This window comes from Penicillium griseofulvum (assembly GCF_001561935.1).
Source record: "Penicillium griseofulvum strain PG3 chromosome Unknown contig_80, whole genome shotgun sequence".
NCBI lineage: Eukaryota > Fungi > Ascomycota > Eurotiomycetes > Eurotiales > Aspergillaceae > Penicillium > Penicillium griseofulvum.
Window position 1 is genome coordinate 5179238 of NW_024467471.1, and position 25857 is coordinate 5205094.

The 25857-nt window shown below is 47.9% G+C and overlaps 9 protein-coding genes across 9 annotated transcripts; 4 read left to right on the forward strand and 5 right to left on the reverse strand.

The window, feature by feature from the left end:
* Positions 1-420: 420 nt before the first annotated feature.
* Positions 421-3172, reverse strand: PGRI_028470 (fungal specific transcription factor domain-containing protein; the record flags this gene model as incomplete). The annotated part of the gene is made up of 4 exons (XM_040790560.1): positions 421-1783; positions 1843-2573; positions 2625-2736; positions 2895-3172. The coding sequence occupies 4 exons, from the start codon at positions 3170-3172 to the stop codon at positions 421-423; spliced, it is 2484 nt and encodes an 827-aa protein (XP_040647513.1).
* Positions 3173-3880: 708 nt separating this feature from the next.
* On the reverse strand, positions 3881-5390 carry PGRI_028480 (uncharacterized protein; the record flags this gene model as incomplete). Its single annotated transcript, XM_040790561.1, has 2 exons — positions 3881-4946; positions 5002-5390. 2 exons carry the CDS (start codon positions 5388-5390, stop codon positions 3881-3883), a joined length of 1455 nt encoding a protein of 484 aa, XP_040647514.1.
* A 4510-nt stretch (positions 5391-9900) lies between these two features.
* On the reverse strand, positions 9901-10995 carry PGRI_028490 (adenosine deaminase family protein; the record flags this gene model as incomplete). The annotated part of the gene is made up of 1 exon (XM_040790562.1): positions 9901-10995. One exon carries the CDS (start codon positions 10993-10995, stop codon positions 9901-9903), a length of 1095 nt encoding a protein of 364 aa, XP_040647515.1.
* A 353-nt stretch (positions 10996-11348) lies between these two features.
* Positions 11349-12947, forward strand: PGRI_028500 (Major facilitator superfamily domain, general substrate transporter; the record flags this gene model as incomplete). The annotated part of the gene is made up of 3 exons (XM_040790563.1): positions 11349-11519; positions 11570-11878; positions 11928-12947. 3 exons carry the CDS (start codon positions 11349-11351, stop codon positions 12945-12947), a joined length of 1500 nt encoding a protein of 499 aa, XP_040647516.1.
* Positions 12948-13105: 158 nt separating this feature from the next.
* On the reverse strand, positions 13106-14164 carry PGRI_028510 (class I SAM-dependent methyltransferase; the record flags this gene model as incomplete). The annotated part of the gene is made up of 2 exons (XM_040790564.1): positions 13106-14014; positions 14105-14164. 2 exons carry the CDS (start codon positions 14162-14164, stop codon positions 13106-13108), a joined length of 969 nt encoding a protein of 322 aa, XP_040647517.1.
* A 405-nt stretch (positions 14165-14569) lies between these two features.
* PGRI_028520 (NAD(P)/FAD-dependent oxidoreductase) lies at positions 14570-16037 on the forward strand (the record flags this gene model as incomplete). Its single annotated transcript, XM_040790565.1, has 3 exons — positions 14570-14618; positions 14709-15690; positions 15746-16037. 3 exons carry the CDS (start codon positions 14570-14572, stop codon positions 16035-16037), a joined length of 1323 nt encoding a protein of 440 aa, XP_040647518.1.
* A 562-nt stretch (positions 16038-16599) lies between these two features.
* Positions 16600-17573, reverse strand: PGRI_028530 (TBP family protein; the record flags this gene model as incomplete). The annotated part of the gene is made up of 4 exons (XM_040790566.1): positions 16600-16616; positions 16673-17087; positions 17165-17252; positions 17314-17573. 4 exons carry the CDS (start codon positions 17571-17573, stop codon positions 16600-16602), a joined length of 780 nt encoding a protein of 259 aa, XP_040647519.1.
* A 2339-nt stretch (positions 17574-19912) lies between these two features.
* Positions 19913-21932, forward strand: PGRI_028540 (electron-transferring-flavoprotein dehydrogenase; the record flags this gene model as incomplete). The annotated part of the gene is made up of 3 exons (XM_040790567.1): positions 19913-20201; positions 20264-21782; positions 21833-21932. 3 exons carry the CDS (start codon positions 19913-19915, stop codon positions 21930-21932), a joined length of 1908 nt encoding a protein of 635 aa, XP_040647520.1.
* A 572-nt stretch (positions 21933-22504) lies between these two features.
* PGRI_028550 (uncharacterized protein) lies at positions 22505-24307 on the forward strand (the record flags this gene model as incomplete). The annotated part of the gene is made up of 7 exons (XM_040790568.1): positions 22505-22556; positions 22822-22950; positions 23014-23019; positions 23072-23232; positions 23638-23711; positions 23767-23863; positions 23915-24307. The coding sequence occupies 7 exons, from the start codon at positions 22505-22507 to the stop codon at positions 24305-24307; spliced, it is 912 nt and encodes a 303-aa protein (XP_040647521.1).
* Positions 24308-25857: the final 1550 nt, after the last annotated feature.

The window sequence follows — 25857 nt, forward strand, 5'->3', positions numbered from 1 at the left end:
TGGATATCATCTAGATATCAACTTCGAGACACCCAGGTATTGATACACCATTATGAACTTTTTTTAATGCAAAACGATATTCGCGGTAGATCAAGGAAATGATTCGTAAAATAGAAAGAGAAATGAGCATCAAAATCATATACATACGCGTTTAGCAAGACGGTACATAGTAAAACATGGGTAGGGAAAAGAACAAGGAATAAAAAGAATAGGGATGGGGATATGAATAGGTGAAAAAAGGGGGTTCGTAGGTATACTGCTGGGGATGGGATATGATAATTGAGTAAATCTCGGAAGGGCAATAAATGGCAAGTCAGCTGAAAAGAATAGGATAATAGACAACTCGCATGCTCTTTCCGTGTACTTTCATGCTGTTTTGTAGTTTCGTAAGGTATTCATGGGTATGGGCGATAATTGGATTCATTCCCAGTTCTCATTCTCATTGGAATGAGGAAAGAAAGAACGCATAAACTCTCCAGAGATGGGATCATAAGGGAAGTACGACTCGTACGCCTCGGCCGTCAAGGATTCGACCAGGTCCTCGGTAGAGATGTTTGGGTCTGTCTGGTGGTCTACACCGGGTGGTGGTGCATCCGGAATAGACGCTGGAGGATATTCCATCTGCGGTCCCCAGTAGTCGCCAGCGGTATGAGATATTGGCTGGTCAGACGGCAGTTCGGAACTGATGGTGCTTGTAGGTTCTGGGGTGTACGGGTAAGAAGGAAGATCGCTGAGGTCGTATTTCATGCCCAGGGCGAGTTTGCGGAGACTGAGGTCGCAGAGCTGCCAGGCGCGTCGGGAGGCGATGCTCTGCTCGGACATTGCGAAGAGCCAACGGATTGCTTTCTTGGATAGGACGACAAAGTTACTTTCCTCTTCTGGCATGTGGACGGTACCGAAGGACAGCTCGAGGAGAAGAACGGTCGCTGCTTGCATGAGATAGTGGAGGATGCACCACCATGGAGCAATCCCGTACAGCTGGAGAGCATCCGGTTCATCTGGGATCAAGTCTAGCATGTGCCGTGCAGACTTCAGGGTTAACACTGCCATTTCGTGGCTGAAAGAGGGGTTGTTGCCCTTTTGGCGCGCATCACGTCGGCAGAGGCAGGGACGACCTAGGGTGATCTGCGCACTATAGTAATGCAACGCCAAGTTCAGCTTGCAGCGAAGGATATCCGGTCCATTCTCTTCCTTGATTGTGAAGTCAAGTCCAGTTGGAAGGTTAGATTTCCATATCTCGATTCGGGACTTGAGTTGACCAATTCGAGTCTCGATTTGTGCCCAGGGCACCATCACACAGTCCACTGAATAGACTTTGTTGATGATTTCTTGCACGACGACTGTCAAGTCGCAATAGTAGAGATAACAGAGCCCGTAGTTGACAGGCAGGCTTTTTATCCACTTAGTGTCTCGTGCACCGGAGCGGTTATTGGCGTCCTTGCCATTTATCGGGTGGAACGGCATTTGTCTGATGTGCGTACTTGCCATAACATTGTTGATTCGTTGGTCTCGTAGTGTCGTGTCAGTGAGTACTTCGAGGGCACCAGGCTCCTGTAGCTGATCTTCTTCGAATGGAATCGGGAAAGGCGAGGTGCACACTCCATCTTGGATACAGGTTGCCCGGCCAGTCATTACTCCGAGCATGTGCTCAAATGTATACAGACACCACCATACCCGGTAACGGGCTTCTTTCGAAAGATTTGGTGTGGTTGGACTGCTGCTTTTCATGTTGATTCCAAGTGTGATTGCAGACCGCACTGCCAAAGCCGAGATTCTCCACGCCCTACATTAAGTGTTAAGGCCAGCTCAATCCAAATTAAACAGAAGGGTCTTAAAACTCACCTGTTAATTTGATCAGAAGCAAGAAGGTAGAAAGCAACTAAGGCCTCCACCTGGACTTGCTGGAGATCGGGATGGCTGAACAGGACATCGCCGTTCATACTAAGGATCCTAGCTCTGGTCAGATATACCAAGTGGTCTTTCACGTCCCCACGCCATGGTGCGTCGATGAGGTGGCCATGTTTAGCCCCAATTGCGAATATCATGTTCAATATAGCAAGCCACTTGTCACCGGGTTGAGCAGCGGTGTCAAAGAATGTTCGGTACTGTGCTGAGAAAAGAGGTTTGTTGATGATGGGAAAGAACGGATGCACGGTTGTCAAATATGCCTCGAACATGCGATCCGCCACCTCTCTCGGAGGCATGGCATACAGATGTACCGGTCCGGGGACAGTGATCTCCAAGTCATCAAGATGATAATTGACCGCATGCAGAGCTAATGCATTGTCGGTCTTTCGATCTTGGCCAGGTTCTAGACTCCCAGGAAGACCTTTGGAACGTTGGTCTGCCTCCCTCTGTAACCGCTGCATCCAAGTAATTTCTGAGTTTTTACCCATGTAACCAGTTGCTCTGGCATCTCCTGATCGATTGATGTCCTCTTCTACTCGATCAATCGCCTCAAGGGACCCAATAGATGAAGGCGAGGATGGTTCGTCGTTTATCGGAAGGTCATCCTGAGGGGTTACTGATTGAGATTGGGAATTATGCGAAGAGTAATCCACCTCCGGGACATGCTGAGGTTGCGAGTGTTAGCGATATCCAATATTCCAAGAGGAAGAACAAACCTTGTCCAGCAAGCTCCTGATCCGCTCGGCGGCACCCAGGTCAACAACACCCACCAGGTCCTTCAACAGATTCTCATACTCTTGTGTTTTCTCCGAGAGACTTTCAATTTTTCTATAATGCGCGAACAATCAGTCAGCATGCTTGCTTGCAATTGAGTTTCTTCCATTAATACGCATGTATAGCCACAGATATACCTACTTTTTCGTTCTATCCCTCCAAGCTTCGGGGTAGCTGCACGTAGCCCTTAATTCACGACACTGACGACAGACCGGGGTATCGCCACTGCATTTTGTCTTGCGCTGCCTGCAGGATGAACAAGCGCGAGGCACTCGTCGATTGTACCGCGGAGTAGATGCAGCCCGTTGACGAGGAATGGCAACTTTTGTTCGTGCGGCGAGTGTCCTCGGTAGAGTCGAGGTTGTGTTGGCTCTTTTAGCGTCTGTCGTGGACACTGCGTCTGGGACAGAAAGAAGGTGGTGGAATCTAGGGGCGATATCTGCTGTCGGTTGTTGGGTGGACGCTTCAGGTTGAGGAATGGAACCGTCATAGTTCGGCTGTCGAGGCGCTTCTTCAACAGTCATTGTCACAGCAGCCCTGTGCAAGTTAACGCGAGTGTGTTTGGGGAGTATCAATCTCGATATTGCGTTCCCTATTCATAAAGTTGTCACGAATAGTGGGGCCGAATTGGTATATTAGAGGGCGATAAATGATTGCAGATGTATGTACAGAGAAAATCTGAGCCCCGTTAAGAGCATTACAAATATGTACCCTCGGAAATGAAAAACACCGTAGAAACCAAAGAACGAAGTCGCGAAGTGGCGGATCATGCGTAATCGGTGGGGCCACGCGATAAGCCTTTCTGATTAGTCAGAGCCCGTTTTATTTTTCTTATATGGATGAATATATCTGTCTGTTTTTACGAAAGATGAAAGATGAAGATGGAAAGATGAATTTATGGGAAGAAACGCTAGTTATTTTGACACTTTTGGGTAAAGCCATTCCTCCAGCCGTGAATATCCTCCCAATCTACCCATCCAGGGTAAGTTAACCAAAACATATGTATATATACAAGAGAAAATAGGCATTAGCGGGAAAAAAAGGTAAAAGGGTGCGCCAAAAACGACAATGGACATGTACAAGCGAGGTAAATAGAGGTAAAAGAGGGGATAGTGGGTCACAGCCCAGCTAGGAGCGGAGAGACGGAGAAGAGAGGGAACATAAACCGAGAGAAGTGGACTCGGTAGTCGAGAATAGTTTAGAATTCGCCAAACATCTCATCGAGCTCATCGACTTCCACCATCTCCGGGTTTTGCAACTCTCTCCAAGATTCGAAGACGGCCTCCGAGTTCATGGATTTAGCCCGAGGGGTAAGAGTGAGCCTCTCGTGCGACTCTGTCAGGTCTGACATCTTCAGATCGACATCCGGAAGGCCGCTGTTCAACATATCAAGCGAGCGCTTGAGGTTAGAAACAGGTGCGGCATTGGGATCTTCAGGGAGGCTGATCTGGGGGGCAATGAGAGTGCCAGCAAGCTCCTCACCGTCCACGTCGAGATCTGTCAGAGCGCTCGTGCCAGACGAGACCGACGATGCAATGGAGGTAAGCGAGGGGGATGGGGAGGTGCCAAACAGGGCAGTCGCAGCAGCCTCGTCCAGATCGTGGGCCATTTGGTCGACGGGCATGTGGGAGAAGTAGTCACTATACTCTTCTTCAGACATGCCATCACCGTGCAGAGAAGGGGACATTGAACCACCATTCACAGGGGATTCAGAGATGCGCATATCACGGTCCTCCGAGGCACTCAGGCTCTCAGAAAGGACGGATTGGCTACGGCTCGACTCAGCTTTTTCTTCGGATGCACGCTCACGCACAGCGCTGGCAGTTTGTGTGAATTCCTTCTCATCGCCCTCCAGGGGCGGAGAAGCTGCACGATGCGAGTTCATAAGACGCGTCAAATTACTAGCGTTCGGGAAGTGATCGGAAGAGCTGCCGTGACTAGCGGACGTATTCAAATCGCCATTATCCTCGAAGTCGGGAGAAGACAAGTCCACCTCGGGACTGGGGCTACGTTCCCGCACCATCGCGTCTTCCTCATCCTCGAGACTGGAAACACTGGGTGTGATGTGCTTACTACCGGCGGCAGATGCCAGATCATCGGTCTCAGGAATAGGTTGATGGGGAAACGTAGTAAGATAGTAGTACACTTTGCGCGGGTGAATTAAAATAAGCTCCTTGGCGATAGGGCACGGAGCGAGAGCCGTCCAAGGGCGCTTCATATAGGCTGCTAACCGTGACGAGAGCAACGCGGCGGGATTGGCGGAACTAAGACAGCATACGTTAGTTGTGTTTTAAAAGACAGTCTCGGTGGGATACGTACTTTGCCACATTGACATTTAGTGCGACCAGGACTGCGGCGAGTTCTTTCACGAGATGAGGGCGATTCCCAGTCTTCTCCAGTTGGTTGATTACCGCGATCACAATATCGTCGTTAATTCCTTCTGTATCGATCTTGGGTGCCAGTACTCCATCCATAGGTGAGGGAGGTGGTGTAATCTCAAATAGTCCATGTCGGCCCGCGCGCGCAATTGTTTTTGAGTCGGACGGCTCGGGTGATAATGAGGTTGAACCGTGTGATCTCTTGACCTTTTTTGAGGGTTGCTCATCGGTGTGCACTTTTGAGATAGAGGGAGAACGACGAGTAGAATTTGGGAGCTGAATGCCCAAGGATGGAAGGGATAGTGACTTGCGACGAGTGTTGTACGGCATTGCGAAATAATAAAAAAATATCACAAGAATCAAAGGAGTAAGGACAAAGACGAGGATATAATAGAAAAGAAAGGGGATATAATAATAAACAAGATAATAAGAAGAATAATAACAAAAACGATTCTAAGATATGGGGGGAAAATGTTAGTAGAAAGGGGGATGAGAAAGATAAACGGGGGGGATCATCAAGATGCGACAAGAAGAGCTGTTTGGATGGCAAATTATCAACGGGGGGGCCTGAGGAATCTGCGGAAAAAATTGGAAAAAAAAAATAAAATTGGGGATGTAATTTACGGTATGGTATTTTATGGCCTTTAAATTTGGCAGCCTCCCGAATTAGTGTGATGGTGATTGGTTGAACCAGGGCTTGTTTTTATTTTATTTTTTTTATAAGAATGTGGGAATGTCTATATTTTTCTTATACATAGTACTTTATACGGAGTACTATGTACATCTATTTATTTAGCATAACCTTTAGTCTCCTAGGTTACATATACTAATATGGGTTCTCACCGCCATGTTAAGATAGAAATTCAACATGCGACATGCGACACAAAACCCGAATAATTTCCAGGTGGGGGTGAACCCATTCCTCTTCAGGCCTTAGTATGATAATCCATAGTTCTTCCATTCTATCTTAGGTCTTAGCGCAATTCAATCTACCAGAACAAGAGTTGAGTGGAGTTGGCCATGTGTTCTATGACCCGACTAGGTCCAATTTTGGTGCTCCATCTAACCTTGGCGTCTCCATTACTCTGTAAGCACATCGGATTCCGCTAATCGTATCCCGATTCTTTGAATAATAATTACACCTACCGTTAGATTGATTGGTCGCATGTCAGGCCCGGTGAAACTTGGATTCTTAGTGCATAGGATATGTAGATTATGTATTCGATCTGTCATCTGTTGCTAGGGGAGACACACACACACCGCCGATGACAGATCTAAATATATGAGAGCCAAAATATGCAAGTATACTAACTAAGCATTGTAAACCAGTCCAACTTGAATGTTTTGACCAAAGATAGGGTGAAAAAAAAAAAGGAAAACATTAAGCCGAGCTCTCCGACGGAAACCCTAGCGCAGCCGTTTACAAACAGAAAGAAAAAAAAAAAAATAGATATGAAGTGACCACTTAAAGTCCACTATGCTCCACTATTTTAGGCCAATGGATCTCAGGAACCGGGACAATTAGAAAAGTATCGTATTGTACATGACGCTAGTAAGGGATGCTCACATTAGCGTCTCGGGGAGAAAAGGAACGTTTGCCACCCTATGATGTAGAAAAAGTTGAGACACTTTTCTTGATCTATCTATTTTTTTTTTTAAATTGTACTCCGTATAACTTGCCGCAATTACCTCTTAAAATGTATATACTCTGAATCTGATACTTATTATTCTACGTGTATATGATGACATCCTTCCCCTCACCATCGGATCCCATATCCCATATCCACCTAACTTTCAATGATATGATGATGATCAATTGAATATCAGTGTTTATTGAACTTTGTGCTCAGTAGAGATGGTTTATTGAACTCCGTATATTGGAGTATATTCCACTGTACTCAGTACTCCGTGGAGTAATGTTTGTACCCCTATCTCCTCCTTCGGACATCCAGCAAGGGACTTATGCATTGCTGGATGTCATGCAGGTCGTACTCGGTATCGAAGGAAACATCATTCCTTGAATTAACCCCTGCAATAGTTATGTTGTATATCGACTGTCGCATTTGCCGATCTCCGTTTTCATGACATCGACCAGTCCGAAGAATACAGTCAACCATGGACATAGTCAGCCTATTATTACACGGGAACACCACCCGTGAACCTTCGGGTTTATCTGATCGCAGTGAATTCCAAATTATATGTGAGAGAGGTAACTGTACCTACATCGTACAGTATGCAGGTGCACGGCAATTCTCCGCACCTCCACAACGCTATGGTACTACATGTCCACTTCCGTCTAGTGTACTCTCTTATTACTATATCCATTCTACTCTGTAGAGTTTACCGAGCACAAAGTATCTTACAAAGTATATAGTATAGCAAATCAAGGTTATCTTACTATCCTTAAAATAGCAACCCCGATATGATATCTAAACAGACACATCCAAAATCTAGATCTACCAAAGGATAAACACGCCTCGATGACCGATGCATCGCATATCCAAACCTTACCTCCCGCCCCAACTTCCCCGCTGCAAACAACAGATGACTAACCACATAACACGGCATAACCCCTGTGAAAGATCTGCACCTTGCATATAAATCAATGATAGACACTGGTAGCAAAACCCGTTTTAATGCGGCACACGATCGATATCATCATCAGCCAATGCCTGTGGAAAAGAAAGTGCGGAGTGGCTACTAGTGCATACATATGCTGCATGGCGCTCCATGCACCGGATTCTAGGCCGTAGCGATTGTCCTAATCGGGGTAGCGCCGCTTTATGAGGGGTCGACATCTCCCAGCACAGTCCTGGGGGGGCGATTATATGCTAAGAGTGAACTGGCTCTGCACCAACCAGCCTCTTGCTCGACAAAATAATTCGCCCCATCTTTGATTGCGACACGTTGTGCTTGCTGGTTTCAATGGAACATAGATTGAAGGAAAGAGGTGAAGTTTTTGTTACTGGCTACCATTCACTCGTTATCTATATTCTTAAGCAACATCCGAAGCCAAGAAACCCAATATTCTCGAATTTAAGTCCAAGGCTTTTATGCGAGATACACCATGCAAACAAGATAGATAATAGGCAAAAGTACTTAGCACATCTTACAACTGATCGACCCACAGCCCTGGAGGAGATATCGGCTTACTTGATGCCGAATTCGCATCTATTTTACCAGAATGAGATATAACTCGTTTTCCACAAAAGTGAATGATTTGTCTGATGGTTTCCGGTGCCTATTTCAAGGCAAATGTTTCACACTACTCGTATGGTCCTTTGACTCGAAGAGTGGGGCTAGCACGATAGAACATACGTAACATCTTTTTAACAGGCTATGAGGTCTGAGTGATGCAAGTCAGCTGTGCTGATAGTAACATACGTGCTTCCTAGTTTAATGCGGGGTGAAAAGGTCTTCTCATTGTAGAAGGCAAGCCTCCGGTCCAGCCATGCTGTTTAAGGAACTAGGCAACCGAGAACTAGTCTTCCTAAATTCTTTATATAACATGCGGTCGTCCGCTACTCGGCTCTTAACAAAGCAAACAACACTGCATACTTACCCATAATCTAAGAGGCCTAGATCATCTTGCGGCTGAACTTTATTCATTGTGGCGTCCAGTGCAGATCAGATGACTTACCCCACATAATCTTTTCCATGTCTTTGTTTGACTACCTTGATCTTTTCCACGATGTTATCGGTAAGTCTAGATGTCACGCGGACAGACGTGGCAGTGAAAGGACTATCATTTGTGGAAAACCCTGTATCCCAAGGATCTTGATGTAATATACATATCTTGTGAGTCATGCTGCGGCAGGGTAGGTAGCGCAAGTATGGATTGCCGCCTACTGGTAACAAATCTACGATATAGACCGAGAACGATAAAATTCTGGTTTGTTACACTATTTGCTGCCCCTCACTTAACCCATAACAACAATACTTGTTCTAAATTCTGGGCAGTTCCATCAAAAATCATGGTGTGCTAGTATAATAAGGCAGCACCATCACACCAGAATTCAAAATGACCATGTGATACATTTGAACGCAACATTCATCATGCCTGAAGAAACTACCATTGCAGTTGAACTACTGGGAAGCATAGAGAGTACTATCATTACGATCGCAGACAACCTTGAAGCCAATAGACTCGACAGAAGGAGTTTCAAAAAATATCTTCGTGATTACGTTGAGCGTGCTGCGTCCGATGGCCGACTTATCAATGCTTCGAGGCAAGATTCCCGATGCGCCAACCGTGGCCTGCTTCTAGCATACGCTCATATGGAGTTGATATGCTGGCTAGCGAAAAGCAACTATACCGTCTCATCGACATCCGTCAAATGGTATAGCTGGAAGAAATTATTATCGAAATATCGCCTGCCTTTACTTGGAGTTTCGTCGCAAACGTCTCATTTAACAAAGCACTTGCAGAATATCAGCAAGCTAGCCGATCAGCTATTTGCAGAACTTGATGCCAATGATGTAAAGTCGCATTTCCTCATATTTATGGCCAAAGCTAATGTCCAGAAAGATTCCAATCTCGCCAGATTCGATTAAATATCGCAAAGTGCCGGTGGGTCAGCCGATTGGTCCTCCACCAGAAGGTGTGTATATACCTTTCCCTGGGGTTGTGAAACAGGCGTGTCTGACTTTCTTTTCATGATAGAATCTCGTGACCTTATTCATCGGGGTACTCTTGCCCAGGAGAAGCTCTCCCAGTGATTAAAAACGCTGCACTCTTTAAATACTGGATATATTTACCGATATGTACTTTGAACAGCCTTCGTTTTGCGTTGAAATGTGACAGTGATTACGATAGATATCATCTTGAAACAGTAGACTTCTAGTCAACATCAACACTATCTAGTTCTTGATAGATAGCCCTCTTGATATCTTCCTCAGCCCAGCACATATCCACCGCATTCCTCACAAGCTGCACCATCTCCCTCCGACTAAATCCACAATAAGTATAAATCTTCTGCAAATTCCCATCAACCCAAACATCATGCATCAAAGTGGGATCATCACTATTGATACAAACCTTCACCCCCCTCTCCACCAATCTCCGAATCTTCGGAAACAAAGCCTCCGTCGCCGTCCTCCGATGATAAGCATGCGGACACAAAGTCAACCCAATTCCCCTATCCACCAACCCACGCCACAACTCCTCAGAATCCTCCGCGTCCAACCCATGATCAATCCTCTCCGCTCCCCGTCCCCCACAAACCTCAAAAATAGCCTGACCAACATGCTCCAGCGTATCCTTCTGCCCAAAATCACAGTGCATAGTAACATGCAGACCATCCGCACGCGCCAACGCAAAACCCTCCTCAAAAAGCATAGGTGGTCTCTCGTACGCATTACTCGCTAACCCGACAGCATGGAACAGTCCCTTCCCGCCATCAACGGTCCCTGCTGCCCACGGCCGAGCCTCCCGGTAAGCATCCAGACCTTGCTCCACGGGCTCGTCGCGTAAGAAACACAGAATCCACCGCGAATGAACACCGAGCTGGGCTGCGGCATCGTGTTTCGCACGCAGATACCCGTCCAGGACGGCGGCTGCGGGGACGCCGCGGCGTGTATGTGCCTGGATGTCGAAGAAGGGTTCGGTATAGCGGACATTCATGGCTGCGCACCGTTGTAGGTATGCCATGGCTAGATCATAGAAGTCGATTTCTGTGCGGAGGACTTCGCAGCCAGCGAAATAGGCTTCTAGGAAGGTTGGGATGCCTGGTTGACGGCCATTTAGCTCCGGTCGGTGGTTGAGGGTTACTGCATAGGAGGCTTGCAGGTCTGAGAAGGTGGCGTAAGGGAGGGGTATGTTGTTGCGGTGGGCTAGATCCCAGCGGAGAGAAGGTGTTAGGGTGCCTTCGATATGGACGTGGAGCTCAACCTTGGGGAGGTTGGCTATGAACGGTGTGATCTCGAGGCCGTTCATGATTGTTGGGTTTTTATTTTGGGCAAATAAAATGCAAATGTAGTCTCCGGAGGTAGAAGGTTAAATGTTTAAATGTCCGTCAGAATTGGGGTAGAAGAATAACTCCAAAAAGCTACTACGACGTTATCGGTGCATTAGTTCCAGCCCTAAGGGATTTAGCTCTATCCTCATCCAATTAGGGCTCGAAGGATTGGAAGGATTCCTGCACCGGCGATAACATGCAGGGATGCGGCCAATAGGCCAATAAGAGGTGCGGGGAAAGATAACGGCATACCCTTATAAGAGTTGAGTCTGTAAGGATTCCCAGGACTCTCTTTTCATTAAAAGTGGCATCGTTTCCCACTATGGACACAATGACCTCCGATGCAACACTGGAACAGGGGACGGACCAGACTTTGGCGAAAAGAGTACTGAGGAAGATTGACAGACTACTGATACCACTGCTTTTCACTACTTATATGTTCAATTTTATGGACAAAACCATCTTGTCAAGCGCGTCCGTGTTCGGATTGAGGAAAGATACTGTAAGAACATCTCAAGAGAAACAAGAAGCCCTAACTAAGACCATTCATAGGGTTTGGTTGGCCAGCAATACAGCTGGGTATCATCCATCTTCTACTTTGGTTACTTGGGATGGGTATATCCAACAACTTTGCTCATTGCTCGTCTGCCCGCTGCCAAATACTTGACGGCCAACACATTTTTCTGGGGTGCTGTAGTGGCTCTCACTGCAGCCTGCACAAACTATGGCGGTCTCATAACAGTTCGCTTCTTGCTTGGAATTGCCGAAGCAACGATTACGCCAGCGTTCATGTTTATCACCTCGACGTGGTACACGCGTGATGAGATTCCTACCAGGACAGGCCTGTGGTTTGCTGGAAACGTATGTTGTTCCCTGCCAATATCTTCTAAATATATGCTCATCTTTACAGAGTGTTGGTGGTATCCTCTCAAGTCTCCTCGCCTACGGGCTGGGCCACGTCAAAGACCACGTTGGACCGTGGAGATGGATGTTCATCGTCCTCGGCTGTTCGACATTCCTCTGGGGATTCGCTATCTGGATTCTACTACCCGACTCAATTTCCAAGGCCAAATTCCTAACAGAAGAGGAACGTCAATTCGCAAGCAACAGAGTGGTCGTCGCAGGCACAGGCTCAACAGAAAAGACCGCCTGGAGATGGGACCAGTTCCTTGAATGTCTAATGGATCCAAAGACATGGCTTATCTTCGGGCTGGAGCTTTGCACACAAATCCCCAACGGGGGAACACAGAACTTTGCCAATTTGGTGATTGTCTCCTTTGGGTTCACAAGCCTGCAATCGACGCTGATCACCATCCCTTACTCGATAATCACTATCACCGCAATCACCGGATCGGGCTGGCTGGCAGGTCGTTTCCGCCACATGAACTGCTTGCTTATTGTGGTTGTTGTCGTCCCTTGCGTCATTGGGAGTGCAATTATCTACTCCCGCGAGCATATCGTCTTAGGAGTGCAATTGTTTGGATATTTCCTCTTGTCGACTGGACCTGCGGCAATGCCGCTTGCCTTATCGCTTGTGCAGTCCAATTACCGTGGAGTCACTAAGAAAATGACTGTCACTGCAATGCTCTTCCTGGCATACTGCGCTGGAAACATTTCTGGGCCGCAGTTCTTCCTTAGTCACGAGGAGCCGCATTATAACACTGCGTTCCGCACTATCTTGATTTGCTATGCCCTGGCTGTCGTGTTGGCGTTGACTCTGCGCTTCTACTTGCAGTGGTTCAATGCTCGTCGTGTGCGTCTAGAGGGCTTTGTGGGTAGTTCTGGAAACGCGGGTGCCGTTGGTGGGAAGGCGTTGGATTCTGACGATTCGACAAATGTGGCGGATATGGTGAACCGAGTTCAGTTAGTATCAGATGACTATGAGGATGTCACGGACTGGAAGACACCAGGTTTCAGATATCGTTACTAGAAAGGTGGTATAAATGTTGGCGTATATCCCATGCTAATCGCTCGTAGTTTGCTATATAATCGAACAATAATCAGTATAGTCTATCCCAAATACTCATACACATCACCAAATTATGCTAGATACATCAAAAATAGACCCAGCTAACGCTAGATGTAAGATCAAGACTGAGACTTCTCAACCTGTTTCGGTCTCAACACATAACGCCACGTAGTCCCCAAATGCCAACGCTTCTCCTCCACAATCTCCAACCCACTCTCACGCACAATCTCCCCAATATCCCGATTCCACCAACAACCATGCCGATCGGCATGAGCCGGAGCAAGATTATCCAAAATCCGATTAACCCAATCATAATAAGAACGCCCATGCTCAAGCAACAAGATCCGCCCATTCTCAGGCTCCGTAACAGATCCCAAATGTCTCAGCGTAGCAACCGGATCCGGCATCGAGCAAAGCCCCATAGTCTGCACAACAGTATCAAAGTAAACCGGCTCCCCCTTCACCGCAGACGGCGCCGCAACCGCACCCGCATCACAAGCCTGGAACAACACCGCCTTGAACGCAGGATACAGTTTCTCGAACTTCTCCTTAGCGATAGCAACCATCTGCGGGCTAAGATCGACAAACGTAACAGAGCGACAACCCAAAACCGCAGCGCGGCCATCGACATCCGTCCCGCGACGCTCGCCAAGCTCGTAGAATGGTAGATTGCGACCAGTGCCGCAACTGACTTCGAGGACGTTTCCGCGTGCTTGGTGGACTAGATCTCGTCGCTTCTTGCCGAGGCCCATTGCCTTCTCGGAGAGCTCGACATCTGCGTCGAAGGTTGCGGCTGTTGTGTTGTAGCGGTCTGAGACGTCGCGTGGCACGTCCAGGGTTTGCGCTTTGTTTACTTCCCGCGTGTATGACGCGTATAAATAGCCGCAGTACGTGCTAATTGTGAGTGCTGTGATGCCCAGGAAGGTTAGGGCTCTAGGTGGGATGCCATGGCCTTGTTTTGCTGTTCCAGCATTAGGGGTCTCGGACTGGGCGCCCTGTGAGCTTGGGTGGTGACGAGGCGGAGTTGCCTGTCGCCGTTTGATCGCCACTGGCTTGGAGCTTTTGGGACTTGGGGGATGTTAATTTGGGTGTGTAATTGAATGAGTTCTGTCACATACCTCGGCTTCGGGGGTCGTGGTGCTTTGCTTGATGCGCTGCGGCAGGGTGTGACGGGCCATTTTGCAACTAATGGCACTCTGCGCAATTGATGTACGTTCATTATGACGGTTCGAACTAGCAGAATACACTGCCAAGGGCTTTGTGGACTTCTTCGTGCTCGATATATGATCGATGCGAGCAAAGATTGAGTGCTTACGCGACAGGGTTGTCAACCCCCCACGATACTAAAAGGAAGTGGAGGCTCTAAGAATAAACCCTGAACTGATCAATCTTATCAAAATGAAGCATTGGGATTAGTTGCACATCTCATTCCGTATAGATCGGAGTATTCAGCGAAGAAGAAAAGTCGGAAGCCGAAGCCGATCAGCGACGCCGTTATCGGCTCAATTGTTATCTGTTGGAGTATCCCCCGGATTCTCCAATTCTGGACAATTTTGCGTTCACGCACACACATATTTTTGCAAATGGCATTGCCGTCCAAGATTCTGATTGTAGGAGGGGGTGTGTTTGGATGTGAGTATCAATAACCCTGTCCTGACATTGTTTACACCGTCTATACCGTACTCTACACATACATTCCCACACTGCTAACAATCCCCCCAGTATCCACCGCCCTCTCCCTGTCAAAGCGACACCCAGAATCAAAAGTAACAGTAGTAGAGTCCTCACCAACAATCCCAAACCCGCACGGCTCATCTGTCGATACATCACGGATCGTGCGCTCCGACTATGCCAACACAGCATACTCCAAGCTCGCTGCTGCTGCCATCCACCGCTGGCGCAGCACAGACTGGGGTGCCGAGGGTCGGTACACGCAGAACGGTCTGCTACTCGTGTACCCGGAAGACAGCGCCAGCGCTAAGGAGTACGCACGCAAGAGCTACGCCAACGTGCGACAGATCGAGGGCGACAATGTCACCTTCCTGCCGACCCAAGCGGACGTCCTCAGCGTCGTCCCGGCATACGGCTCGACCCTCGATGTTGCCGGTGGCTACGTGAACTGGGGGTCTGGATGGTCTGATGCTGCAGCCAGCGTGCGCTATGCTAAGACCCTCCTCGATGCTGAGAGGAAGGTTATCCTCCGCACTGGTGATGTCGAGCGTGTGTTGTACGACACGAACGGTGCCAAGCCTAAAGCTACCGGTGTCGTTTTGACTGACGGGTCAACTCTCGAGGCAGATTTGGTCGTGTTGGCTACTGGTGCTTGGACGTCGAAACTGGTTGACTTGCGTGGTCGTGCTGTTGCGACCGGTCAGGCAATTGCTTATATGCGGATCTCTGATGAGGAGCAGCGTGAGCTGGAGAATTTGCCTACGATCTTGAATTTCGCAACGGGTATCTTTATTATCCCGCCCCGGGGTAATCTGCTTAAGATTGCGCGGCATGCGTATGGGTATCGCAATCCGGTTGAGGTGCCGGTTCCTGGTGCTGGGGCTTCGGGCTCGATGGTGGTTAGTCTACCTGAGCAGGGGGTTCCTGTGCCGCTTGAAGGACAGGATGCGTTCCGGGTTGCGTTGAAACAGCTTCTGCCGCGGTTTGCGGAGAGGGAGTTTGTTGATACGAGGGTTTGTTGGTATACTGATACGTGAGTTTGGTCCTTTTGTTGCCAGCTGGGGTTTGGTGCTAATATTGCTTAACAGACCCACGGGTGACTTCATTGTTGATTATCATCCTGATCATGAAGGTCTTTTCCTTGCCACCGGCGGTAGTGGCCATGGATTCAAGTTCTTCCCTGTTATTGGCGACAAGATCGTGGATGCGCTAGAGGGCACCCTTGATTCCGAGTTGAGTAAGATGTGGAAGTGGCCGGAGACTGCTGTGTCGGATGAAGAGGACTTTGATGGCGATGGTAGTCGGTCTGGGGAGAGGAGAGCGATTCTGAAAGACGAGTTGGCGAAGACAAAGAAGGCTTTGCGCAGCAGTGTGCTTTAGGCATGTATTCCTTGGTGTGATGTATATAGATTAGAAGTACAAAAGCATTTATACTAGACCTTTATACAAGACCAAGCACGAGCAAGTGTCAAGAATTGAGAGCTACGAACTACATCTACTCGAGCATAGACAATTTTGTTTCAAGAGTTTCATTTGACTACTCAAAAGGTAGTACAGTAAAAGCCGATCCATCAACCCCAGATGGGGAAAGCAAGGACGGAAATGTAACAGACTGCCTGGTCACCATTAATTTTTTTTTTGGCCTGTGGGAATAAAAGTAATCCTCCACAGATGAAACCGTAGAACGATAAGTGATTAAATCGAGGCAGTTATCGACCGGCGCACAACCGCCTCCCTGCGGTGTGCAGCAATCTAATTGTGAAGAACGCGAAAGTGAGAAAACCGGGGATCATCCGAATCGCTAAAAACGCCCAACTATGCTTGCATGAAAAGAGTCGTAAGAACCGAAGGAAAAATGAGTTGTCGAAGCCGACAGTTCTCAGGGAAAAAGCAATGTTAATACAAGTGGGGAATGCATGAGTGATCTCCTCTTGGGCTTTCTTTAGACCTTACGGAAATCTAGGAATACAAGTTAGTAAAGGTTTGATGGCCATGAACCCAGGAAGAAAACATACCAGAAAGCACAGGGTAGATCAGCTCGAAAGCCTGGTAGATCTCCTCGCGGACTTTAGCACCAGTCAGGACAATCTTGCCACTGACGAAGATCAAGAGAACGATCTTGGGCTTCATCATGCGATAGATCAAACCAGGGAACAACTCAGGCTCGTAGGAGCTGAAGTTGTGGTGACGAGAGGCCAACCCCTCCAGACGGATGGGGAACTTGATATCGCAGGAGCCGACGATGTTCTGGATCTTGAAATCGGTGAACTTGGCATTGAAGCCAAGCTTCTGGATAATACGGGCATACTTGCGGGAAGCCAACTTCGAATCGTCCTCGGACTTGGCACCGGTGACGACCATCTTGCCGGAGGCGAAGATAAGTGCAGTAGTCTTGGGTTCACGAATACGCATGATAACGGCAGCGAAACGCTAAGAACAAAGTTCAGTCACATTGTACCCTGATGTGAACCCTTTCAGGGCAATGTGAGAAATGGGATAATAGATACCTTTGGGTTGTACTCGGCGTTACGCGCGTGCAGCGCAATGGTCTTCAGATCAAGCCGGCAGTCAAGGTTGACAGTGGCAACGATGTTCCTTTAGGAATAACTAGTTCAGCCATTCTGGTCACCCAGAAAAACATCCAGAGTATACTCACTGCAAGGTTGGAACGATGCCGCTGCTTCCCGTGGTCGCGCCAGGGGTGGCAGCAGGGGTAGCAGGAGAAGCGGGAGTCACCCCGGTGCCATGCATGGCATTTCCTCCAGCCTGAATACCATTTCCGCCTTGGGCCAAGATCTCCTTCTCGGAGTTGGGAGGGGTCAGGTCTCCAGCGCCACCAGGGAAAGACAGCGACGAAGTGGCAGTGAAGGCACGTGCCTGCTGCGCATTGGAAGGGTGGGTAGTAAGAGAATCCATGATGGAAGACTCGAGTTGTGGGTAAAAATGGAACTATGAAGAGCACGTGAGCTTGAGTCGCGAAAAGACGCGTTGTGTGAGGCGGAGAGGAGAAAGGAGAAGAATTGGAGGGGGCAGACGCGTCAAAGATGAGAGGGAAGGCGGCGCAAAAAAAAAAGGATTCCCAAAAAAGGAAGGAACACCTAGGAAAGGAAGGTGCGATGGGAATAAAACAGAAGGAAGGCGCGATGGACGAAAAAGGAAGGGCTTACCTGGGAGATGGACAACTCAATGTATCCCCCTACGAGGTATTCGCACGTAACCTTCTCGTGAATTCACGAGATAGTATATGCAACGAAACCAACGCAGTCGACTGTGAACGACTCAAGAAAAATCACACTGAAGTGTTTTTCTTAGATAGTCACGACGGCGATATTATGGCAATTTTTTTTTTCTTTCGAAATGTTTTCTTTTGCGCTGCTTTTTGTAAAATGGGATTGTCTATCTGCGCGAATCTGGAAAAAAAGAGAGAGTGATGGAAGTGAAACCTGAGGCCTCAAACTTCTAGGGTGTTTTAGGTCCGTGGACAAAAAACCCTTTTATTTTTCCCCTCAGAAAAATTCAAATCAAGGGTCCAGAGGATAATCAAAGATCTGAGATAGATCTGATTAGTAAGAGAAAGCCGGCAGATATGATGAGGCTTTTTTTGGGAGGTGAGCGGGTAGAAGAATTTCCGAAATAAGATCCGCCAAGACCGAGACAAAATTCCCAAGGTAAAATGGGGGGAGGTTGGGTCTTTATATAGTGCTGAGTCACAGTCCGGTCAGGGGAGGCTGGGCCGCCGGTGGCGGTAAAAGCAGCGTGAGTTTTCTCCCTTCAACCTTGGCTTCATTGCCCGCTAGCGGCTCTGGGAAACCACGTTGCGGGCCAATCAAAACTGCACAATATCTATACTGACTTTCATTCGCCCGACGTACTCCGCTAATCTCTCTATATGAGCCCCTGACTGGCTCCAACACCCTTGCTTTATCCTCCGCGGCGCCATGGTTGCAGGCGCTGGGTTTGCCAGTCCGCGCTCCTCCTGCAGCTGATAGTCCATCCGTCCCATATTAATCCAATCATCGTCATCGACTACCCTCGGTCACTCCACGTACGACGCGCTATCCTCTTGCCGCTTTAACAGATGGCAACTGAACAAAAATTCTGATTTTGTTGCCTTGATTCTTTCCCTACCTCTGTGACCTCACGGCGCTAAGAAGATCACCATAATATATCAACTATTGTTGGTGGACTAACATATGATGGAAAGATCTTGTTACTAGGTTATATTTGATTTGACAATAAGTTTTTTTCTTCCATCTCAAAATGATTCTCCCCAGAGATTTTGATTAGGACAGGTGGCCGTTTGGATTCTGCCTTGACAGGCGGTGGCGCCCAGAGCGTTGCTCCACTGTCCGCCAAGTCTGGACGAATCTTATGGCATGCCCAGTTCCAATTTAGCGGTGATCCATCATTTTCTGAGCTTCGGGATATCTATTATTTAGATCTACCAACTTTTGAGACTTTGTTTATTCTCGACCCCCTCAGTTCATATCGTGGTATCTTTTTACATTTTCGAAAGGATTCCGGTATGCTGGTATGGTATAATATGCTGAATACCATACCCGGACCGACACAAACGTCACATTCCGAGAAATGCAGTAATAATACGGAATACGGGAAACTGCATTGGTGCAGTCTGATCTAGATCGGGGTTTGACACCCTTGAAACGGTGTGACTCATTTAAGGTTGATTCTGGCATATGGATATGCATCAAGTCAGTTCATCTTTGGAGCCAACGTTGGAACTATCACAAAATATATGCATGTGATGCATGTGATGAGTTCTCCATACGGAGTACTCCGTACCGACTCCGTATGTTGTATATCGTATTAAACATGTGGCGGCTATGTGCGGAGTATGTTGGTGGCAAGATTCAAGTAGTACCCCATATTACTAGATCTCAATCAAGTTAATATAATACTATTCTATGAATTATACGCTAAAAGTTCAGCTGACGCCCTGACGGCTATGGACAATTTCCGTTTCGGGATCCATGGATCTATGCCTCAGGCCTCCAAATTGGATAATCGCCGAGACGCCTATTGGCTCAGCGAGATAAGCCGAGGGTAGGCGGTTCTCGGCGTTTTGTCACTTCCACTCAAAATTCGGGTACTCGAGGACTCTGGGGACATTCGGGATCTACGATCTACCTAAATATCCTCTCCGCATTCTCTCTTTTCGATCTGGTTATGCCAATTCCTGGTCGCTAGTAATACTGGTCTCAGCTTCCGATCTCCGAACAACAATATCACACACGATGGCATCAAAAGGTGCCGTTTTGCCTCTATTGAGGCGCGAAATTCGATCCTCCCGATTCCCACGAGCTACCTCCGTCTCCGCCATTGCTACCCCCCGCCAGTCCGCCAGTCCTTTCACAACTTCCGGGCAACGTTTAGCTCACCGAACAGCACTATTCACCGCGCCAACCCAGACACGAGCCTTTTCGCAATCGCTATCAAAGCGCTTCACCGACGAGGATGGCAATTTCGATCCTCGCACATTGGATCGGGAGTCGGACGATGTAGATGTGTGCATTGTTGGCGGTGGTACGTACTTTTTGCCGCATTGGTTCTCCAAAACAGCCTAACTAATCTTTGGTTTACTATAGGTCCCGCCGGTCTCGCCGCCGCGATTCGCTTGAAGCAACTTGCCAACGAGGCAGGAAACGAGGAGTTCCGGGTTATTCTACTAGAGAAGGCCGGTGAATTGGGTGCCCATATCGTCTCCGGAAACGTTTTGCAACCAACCGCTCTCAATGAGCTGCTTCCCGACTGGCTGTCTGAGGACAACCCTTCGCGCTTTGAGGGAGCGACCCCTGCCAAAAGCGACAAGATGCGCTTCCTGACGAAGAATGGCTCATACCCTCTTCCCACCCCACCACAGATGCACAACGAGGGGAACTATATTGTCAGTCTGAACGAGCTGACCAAGTGGTTGGGAGAGCGTGCGGAAGAGGTTGGCGTAGAGGTGTACCCTGGGTTCGCAGCTAGCGAGGTGGTCTATGGCCCAGATGGCTCAGTCAAGGGTGTTGCGACCAACGATCTGGGAATCGCTCGGGATGGCAAGCCCAAGGAGACATTTGAGAGGGGAATGGAGTTCCATGCCCGCATCACACTTCTCGCTGAGGGCTGTCACGGCAGTTTGACCAAGCAGGTGATGAAGAAATACGATCTTCGACGAGACAGCCAGCCCCAGACATATGGTCTTGGAATTAAGGAAGTTTGGGAGATTCAGCCGGAGAAGTTCCGATCCGGCGAGATTACTCACTCGATGGGATACCCTCTTCCCAAGGATACCTATGGTGGAGCCTGGATGTACCACTTTGGAGACAACATGGTGAGTATCGGTCTGGTTGTAGGATTGGACTACCCGAACCCATGGCTTTCACCGTACGGAGAATTCCAAAAGATGAAACACCACCCTATGTTCAAGGAGGTTCTCGAGGGTGGAAAGTGCATTTCTTACGGGGCCCGAGCCCTGAATGAGGGAGGTTTCCAGTCGATCCCGAAGTGCGCATTCCCCGGAGGCGCCTTGATTGGTGACACGGCTGGATTCTTAAACGTTCCGAAAATCAAGGGTACCCACACCGCAATGAAATCAGGAATGTTAGCCGCCGAGGCTGCTTTCTCGGCGCTTAAGGGTGACGATCAAGGAACCGTCTTCTTGTTTGACTACGAGAAATCTCTACGGGATTCATCCATTTGGAAGGAGCTCTCCGAGGTCCGTAACATCCGGCCCTCATTCAACACCCCACTAGGCTTCTTTGGTGGACTTCTCTACTCCGGTCTCGAGGCCTACGTGCTCAAGGGCCGAGTGCCATGGACACTCAGCCACCACAGCACGGACTCAGCGGCTACCAAGCTTGCTTCACAATACGAAAAGATTGTTTACCCCAAGCCCGATGGGGAGATCAGTTTCGATATCCTGACTAGTGTGAGCCGGACTGGCACCAACCACGAGGAAGACCAACCGGTTCACCTGCAGGTGGAGGACTTGGATAAACACACGGACCTCGCATGGCCTGCTTACAAGGGTATTGAAAACCGATTCTGTCCCGCAGGCGTCTATGAATATGTGGAAGACCCTAGCAAACAGCACGGAGTCCGATTCCAAATCAACTCACAAAAGTAAGCACCTAAATATATTAATATCGTGATCTATGTGCTAACCTATGCAGCTGCATCCACTGCAAGACTTGTGATATCAAGGTTCCCACACAAGACATTAACTGGCAAACACCTCAAGGTGGAGAGGGACCTAAGTACATCATGACGTGATATTCAGTCGTAGGAGATTTAATTCGGAGAATGCAATATAAAGGCGAACAGGAATGTATATAGATCAAAATAGGCCGGACCCCATGGGGTTGGCAGAACCGTGGAATGACAGTGGAGAGTACCACGAGGGATAAGCCTTGCTTTGTACATCAATGTTTATATAGATAGATACACAGTAAACATAGTATAAGGATTTATTGATATTCTACATATTCTACATGTAAATATAATACTAAAATATGTATTCTATTTACATATTCCCCTCTATTTAGGTGGAACCACGTGGATCAAAAGTGAGGCGGCCAAAGTTGCTAGTCCACCGCCAGGTACTTTCTCTCTCTTTTCTTCCCCTCTCTCTCTGTATCTTTTGTTTGCACTATTTCAGCTCTGATTTAAGTGCTGTACATTTACCATCTGGATCGTTTGTCGTGTTACACGTTACGCGCGCTTTCCTGCAGCACGCAAATAACTTCTCTCTGCATTCCCACCTTTTCGATCTCTTCCATATTCCCCCAGAGCTACCTTCAGCTTCCTTTCTATCATTTTTATCTTCAATCGGTTATTTCAGAGCCATGACCGAGGTTTCCTCCACCCGGCTTTATCTTGGGAACCTTCCCCGCAACGGTATGACACCTGATCGCTTTTCCCTGACTTTTTGAGAACACACGCACCACCTTGCATGACCCGGTCGCTTCACTTCGTGGTCAGAGTGTCATGTGCTCTGATCCCTTGTGTGCTTGTCCGGAATGCCCGCCTCGGCCCACCCTTATCAGGGTGAGCAAATGAGAGAGCTTCATGGAACAGCTTCCCCCTCCGATAGTCATCTAACCGGTGCTTTTGAACCTTTTGAGAACTGATACGCTAACATACTTCATTTTATTTATTACAGTGACCAAAAGCGACATCGAGGAACATTTCAGCAGCCATGGCTCCGGTAAGATCACGGAGATAAAGTTGATGAACGGCTTCGGCTTCATCGAATATGACGACCAGCTGGATGCCAGAGATATTGTGCCCGGTAAGAACGACTCTCATATTACATTCATTTGTGTGCACACATGCTAACGTTGTTTTCCTGTAGCTTTCCGTATGTCCCCATGACCTCTTCACCGATTACCTCCCGCTTATCAATACTACAGATGGCAGTGACTTCAAAGGCGAGCGCCTCACCGTTCAGTTCGCTCGCGGCCCGCGCCGTAAGGAGGCTTTCCAGGGACCGCCAGACCGCAATTCTCTCCCTCGTCCACGTCGCACTATGTTCCGCATGCAGATTTCCGGTCTTCCAGAAACAAGTTGGCAGGTTAGCAGCCCAAATCCATTCCTTCCCAGAGTCCCTGATGTAGATTCCTCAAACCCGCCTCTCTACTCAGCCCACACATGCTTCCAGTCCGTTGTTCTCAGGGCCATAGGTTGAGCCAAGGATCCTGGAGTACTAATCCAATGGCACTCGTCTCCTGGTGATTGAAAAATTCTTCTAAGGGCTTTTTCTTTTACCTCGGGATTTGAGAATTGCCGAATCCTTGCATACTCACCATACCTTTTTATCATACCCCATGGAACCTTTCCTGGGACTTTTGGATGTCGATATGAGATGGCCATTTTGGATACCCCCTCCTCGGACTGGACATGGAGTGCCTACCTTTTCTCTCCACATTTGCCGGACACCTTACCTTACCTGGGCCTGGACTCACCATGCATTAAATAGGACTTGAAAGACTTCGCCCGCCAGTCTGGACTAGACGTGGTGTACTCTGAAACTGGCCGAGAACAGGGCAGAGGGTAGGTGAACTGTATTCCGCGAGAGACCCGTCCGATCCATTAACGTTTAACCAAGGTTTGTGGAATTTGAAACCGCCAATGACCTGAAGACCGCCGTGGAGAAACTGGACCAGCGAGAGTTCAAGGGCTCCGTCGTATCTTGTGTCGCCGATGTAAGCGCCCATCCTGGCTTGGACCTGGAACACCCTCTCACCAACTCATAGATTCAGAACTTTGAGGAACGCCCCATTCGTGACCCCTACCGGTCTCGTTCCCCACCTCGTCGTCCCTACCCTGCCACCATGGAGGAGTACGACCGCCGGATCCCTCCCCCACGTGGATACAGTCCTCGGGAGCACTACCGTGAGCGCTCGCCAATTCCTATCCGCCGTGATCCCTACTATGAACGGGATGGCTATGCCCGCCGGACTCCCCCTCGTCCCCGGATGGAAGACTACCCACCCCCACGTCGTCCCTACGAAGACCCCTATGAGGCCCGCCCTCCCCCACCTCCTCGCCACTACGATGATCCTTATCTAGCTGCACGGGGCTATGGTCGTCCTCGCTCTCCACCCCGAGGCGAGTATGTGCCTTACGACCGTCCTCGTTACTGGTAGATGGTGTCGGGTCTTCGTTGGATTTGCTGCATATTCTTCCGTTCTACGATCATTTTTTGACCTTCGCCAAATACCCGCAACGTCTCGTACTGATTTCATGGTGTCATGATCTTTTTTCACCTGCCGAGGTTTCGTCCAGCGTGTTCTCGCGGCCTTCCTGGGGACAGGGCGAGTTTCTCAATTTCTTTCTTCCCTGATAGCTTCGGGGTGGCTGGATGCTGAATGGTTATTGCCTTATGGTTTTCTTGTCCATCCTGGACTATTGTGTTTGTCTTAGCATCTGAAAAATCTTAATCTTTTACTTTGATTTGTTTCTTTGTAACACCTCCAAAGTCATGTCAGTGTAAGATATCCTAGCTTGACCTACATTTTAATAAATTTAGTGGTAATAGTGTAGAAGCACTGTTTATTTGTATAAATATCTCCAGGGCTAAGTTGAGCCAAAAATATATATTGGTGATGTGGTCATCTCCGGCAAACCCCGATAGCACATATATATATTAAGAAAGTAAACACATGAAACTAACCGGCCCTATAATTTTTTTACAAAAAATAGTATATACTATTAAAAATATATATTTGTGGTAGAGGTAGGTATATATACTCTATCTGATATAGATTTCTAACTGTAGTCGGAAAATTATTTCTAAGAAAGTAGGTATATCTACTACTATTTCTAACGGCGGTTAGAAATCTCTCCTTAGAGGGTAATTTCTACTAATGTGATTCAGAGAATGATCGCATGGTTTATGTAGACTGGATATGCCAGTAGCTAAATACTATAGAATACGGGGGCCAAGACGCCCTATGTGTGCAAGTACGGATCTAACTAGATCCATGCGGGTCTGTATAGGCTTATAAAAGGCTTCCGCCTTCTTACTTGCTAAAGAAAACTAGGAATGACGCGCCGAAAATAAGAAGTAGAAATAAAAGCGTACTCGATCCCAAAGGTAGATACCTACTAAAGAAGGCCTCTCGGTTTAAGAAGCTTCTTAATTAATTACTAAGATAGTAGAAGTAGTAGAAGCACCTATACCCCCGCTACAAATAAGCGACTCGCCGGCTTTACAACCACGTACACGGGCCCTATCAAAGTGTAGTAGGTGTGGAAAAATAGGGCATATAATTAATAGGTGCATAGGTAGATAGATGATTTTATTATATTTAATTTAATGGCGTTTTAGTGGTGTTATATGCATTTAAATTTAATATGTAGGTTTTGGGGCGGCCACTCGGTAGTGAATTACGTTAACGATGATTGCGATCAATTTAAGCAGGATGGGGAATCAAATATTTAATTTCTATAATATGATTTGCTTCGTTGGTGTTCTACTGTCGTGTATTGAATCTTCGAAACCTTCTAAACGCAAATTAGAACCATTACAGTAGCTTGCAAAATCGCCTTGCGTTTTTGCACACTCTTCTTCTTTCCCAATCCCCTTGCCAAGACCAACTTATCCCTCATGAGCTAGACTCAAAATGGCCCCAGGCTACAGAGATTTTCTGGAATTTCTGGAGTGGTACGTAGATGTGGTTGGTGCGAGAGAAGA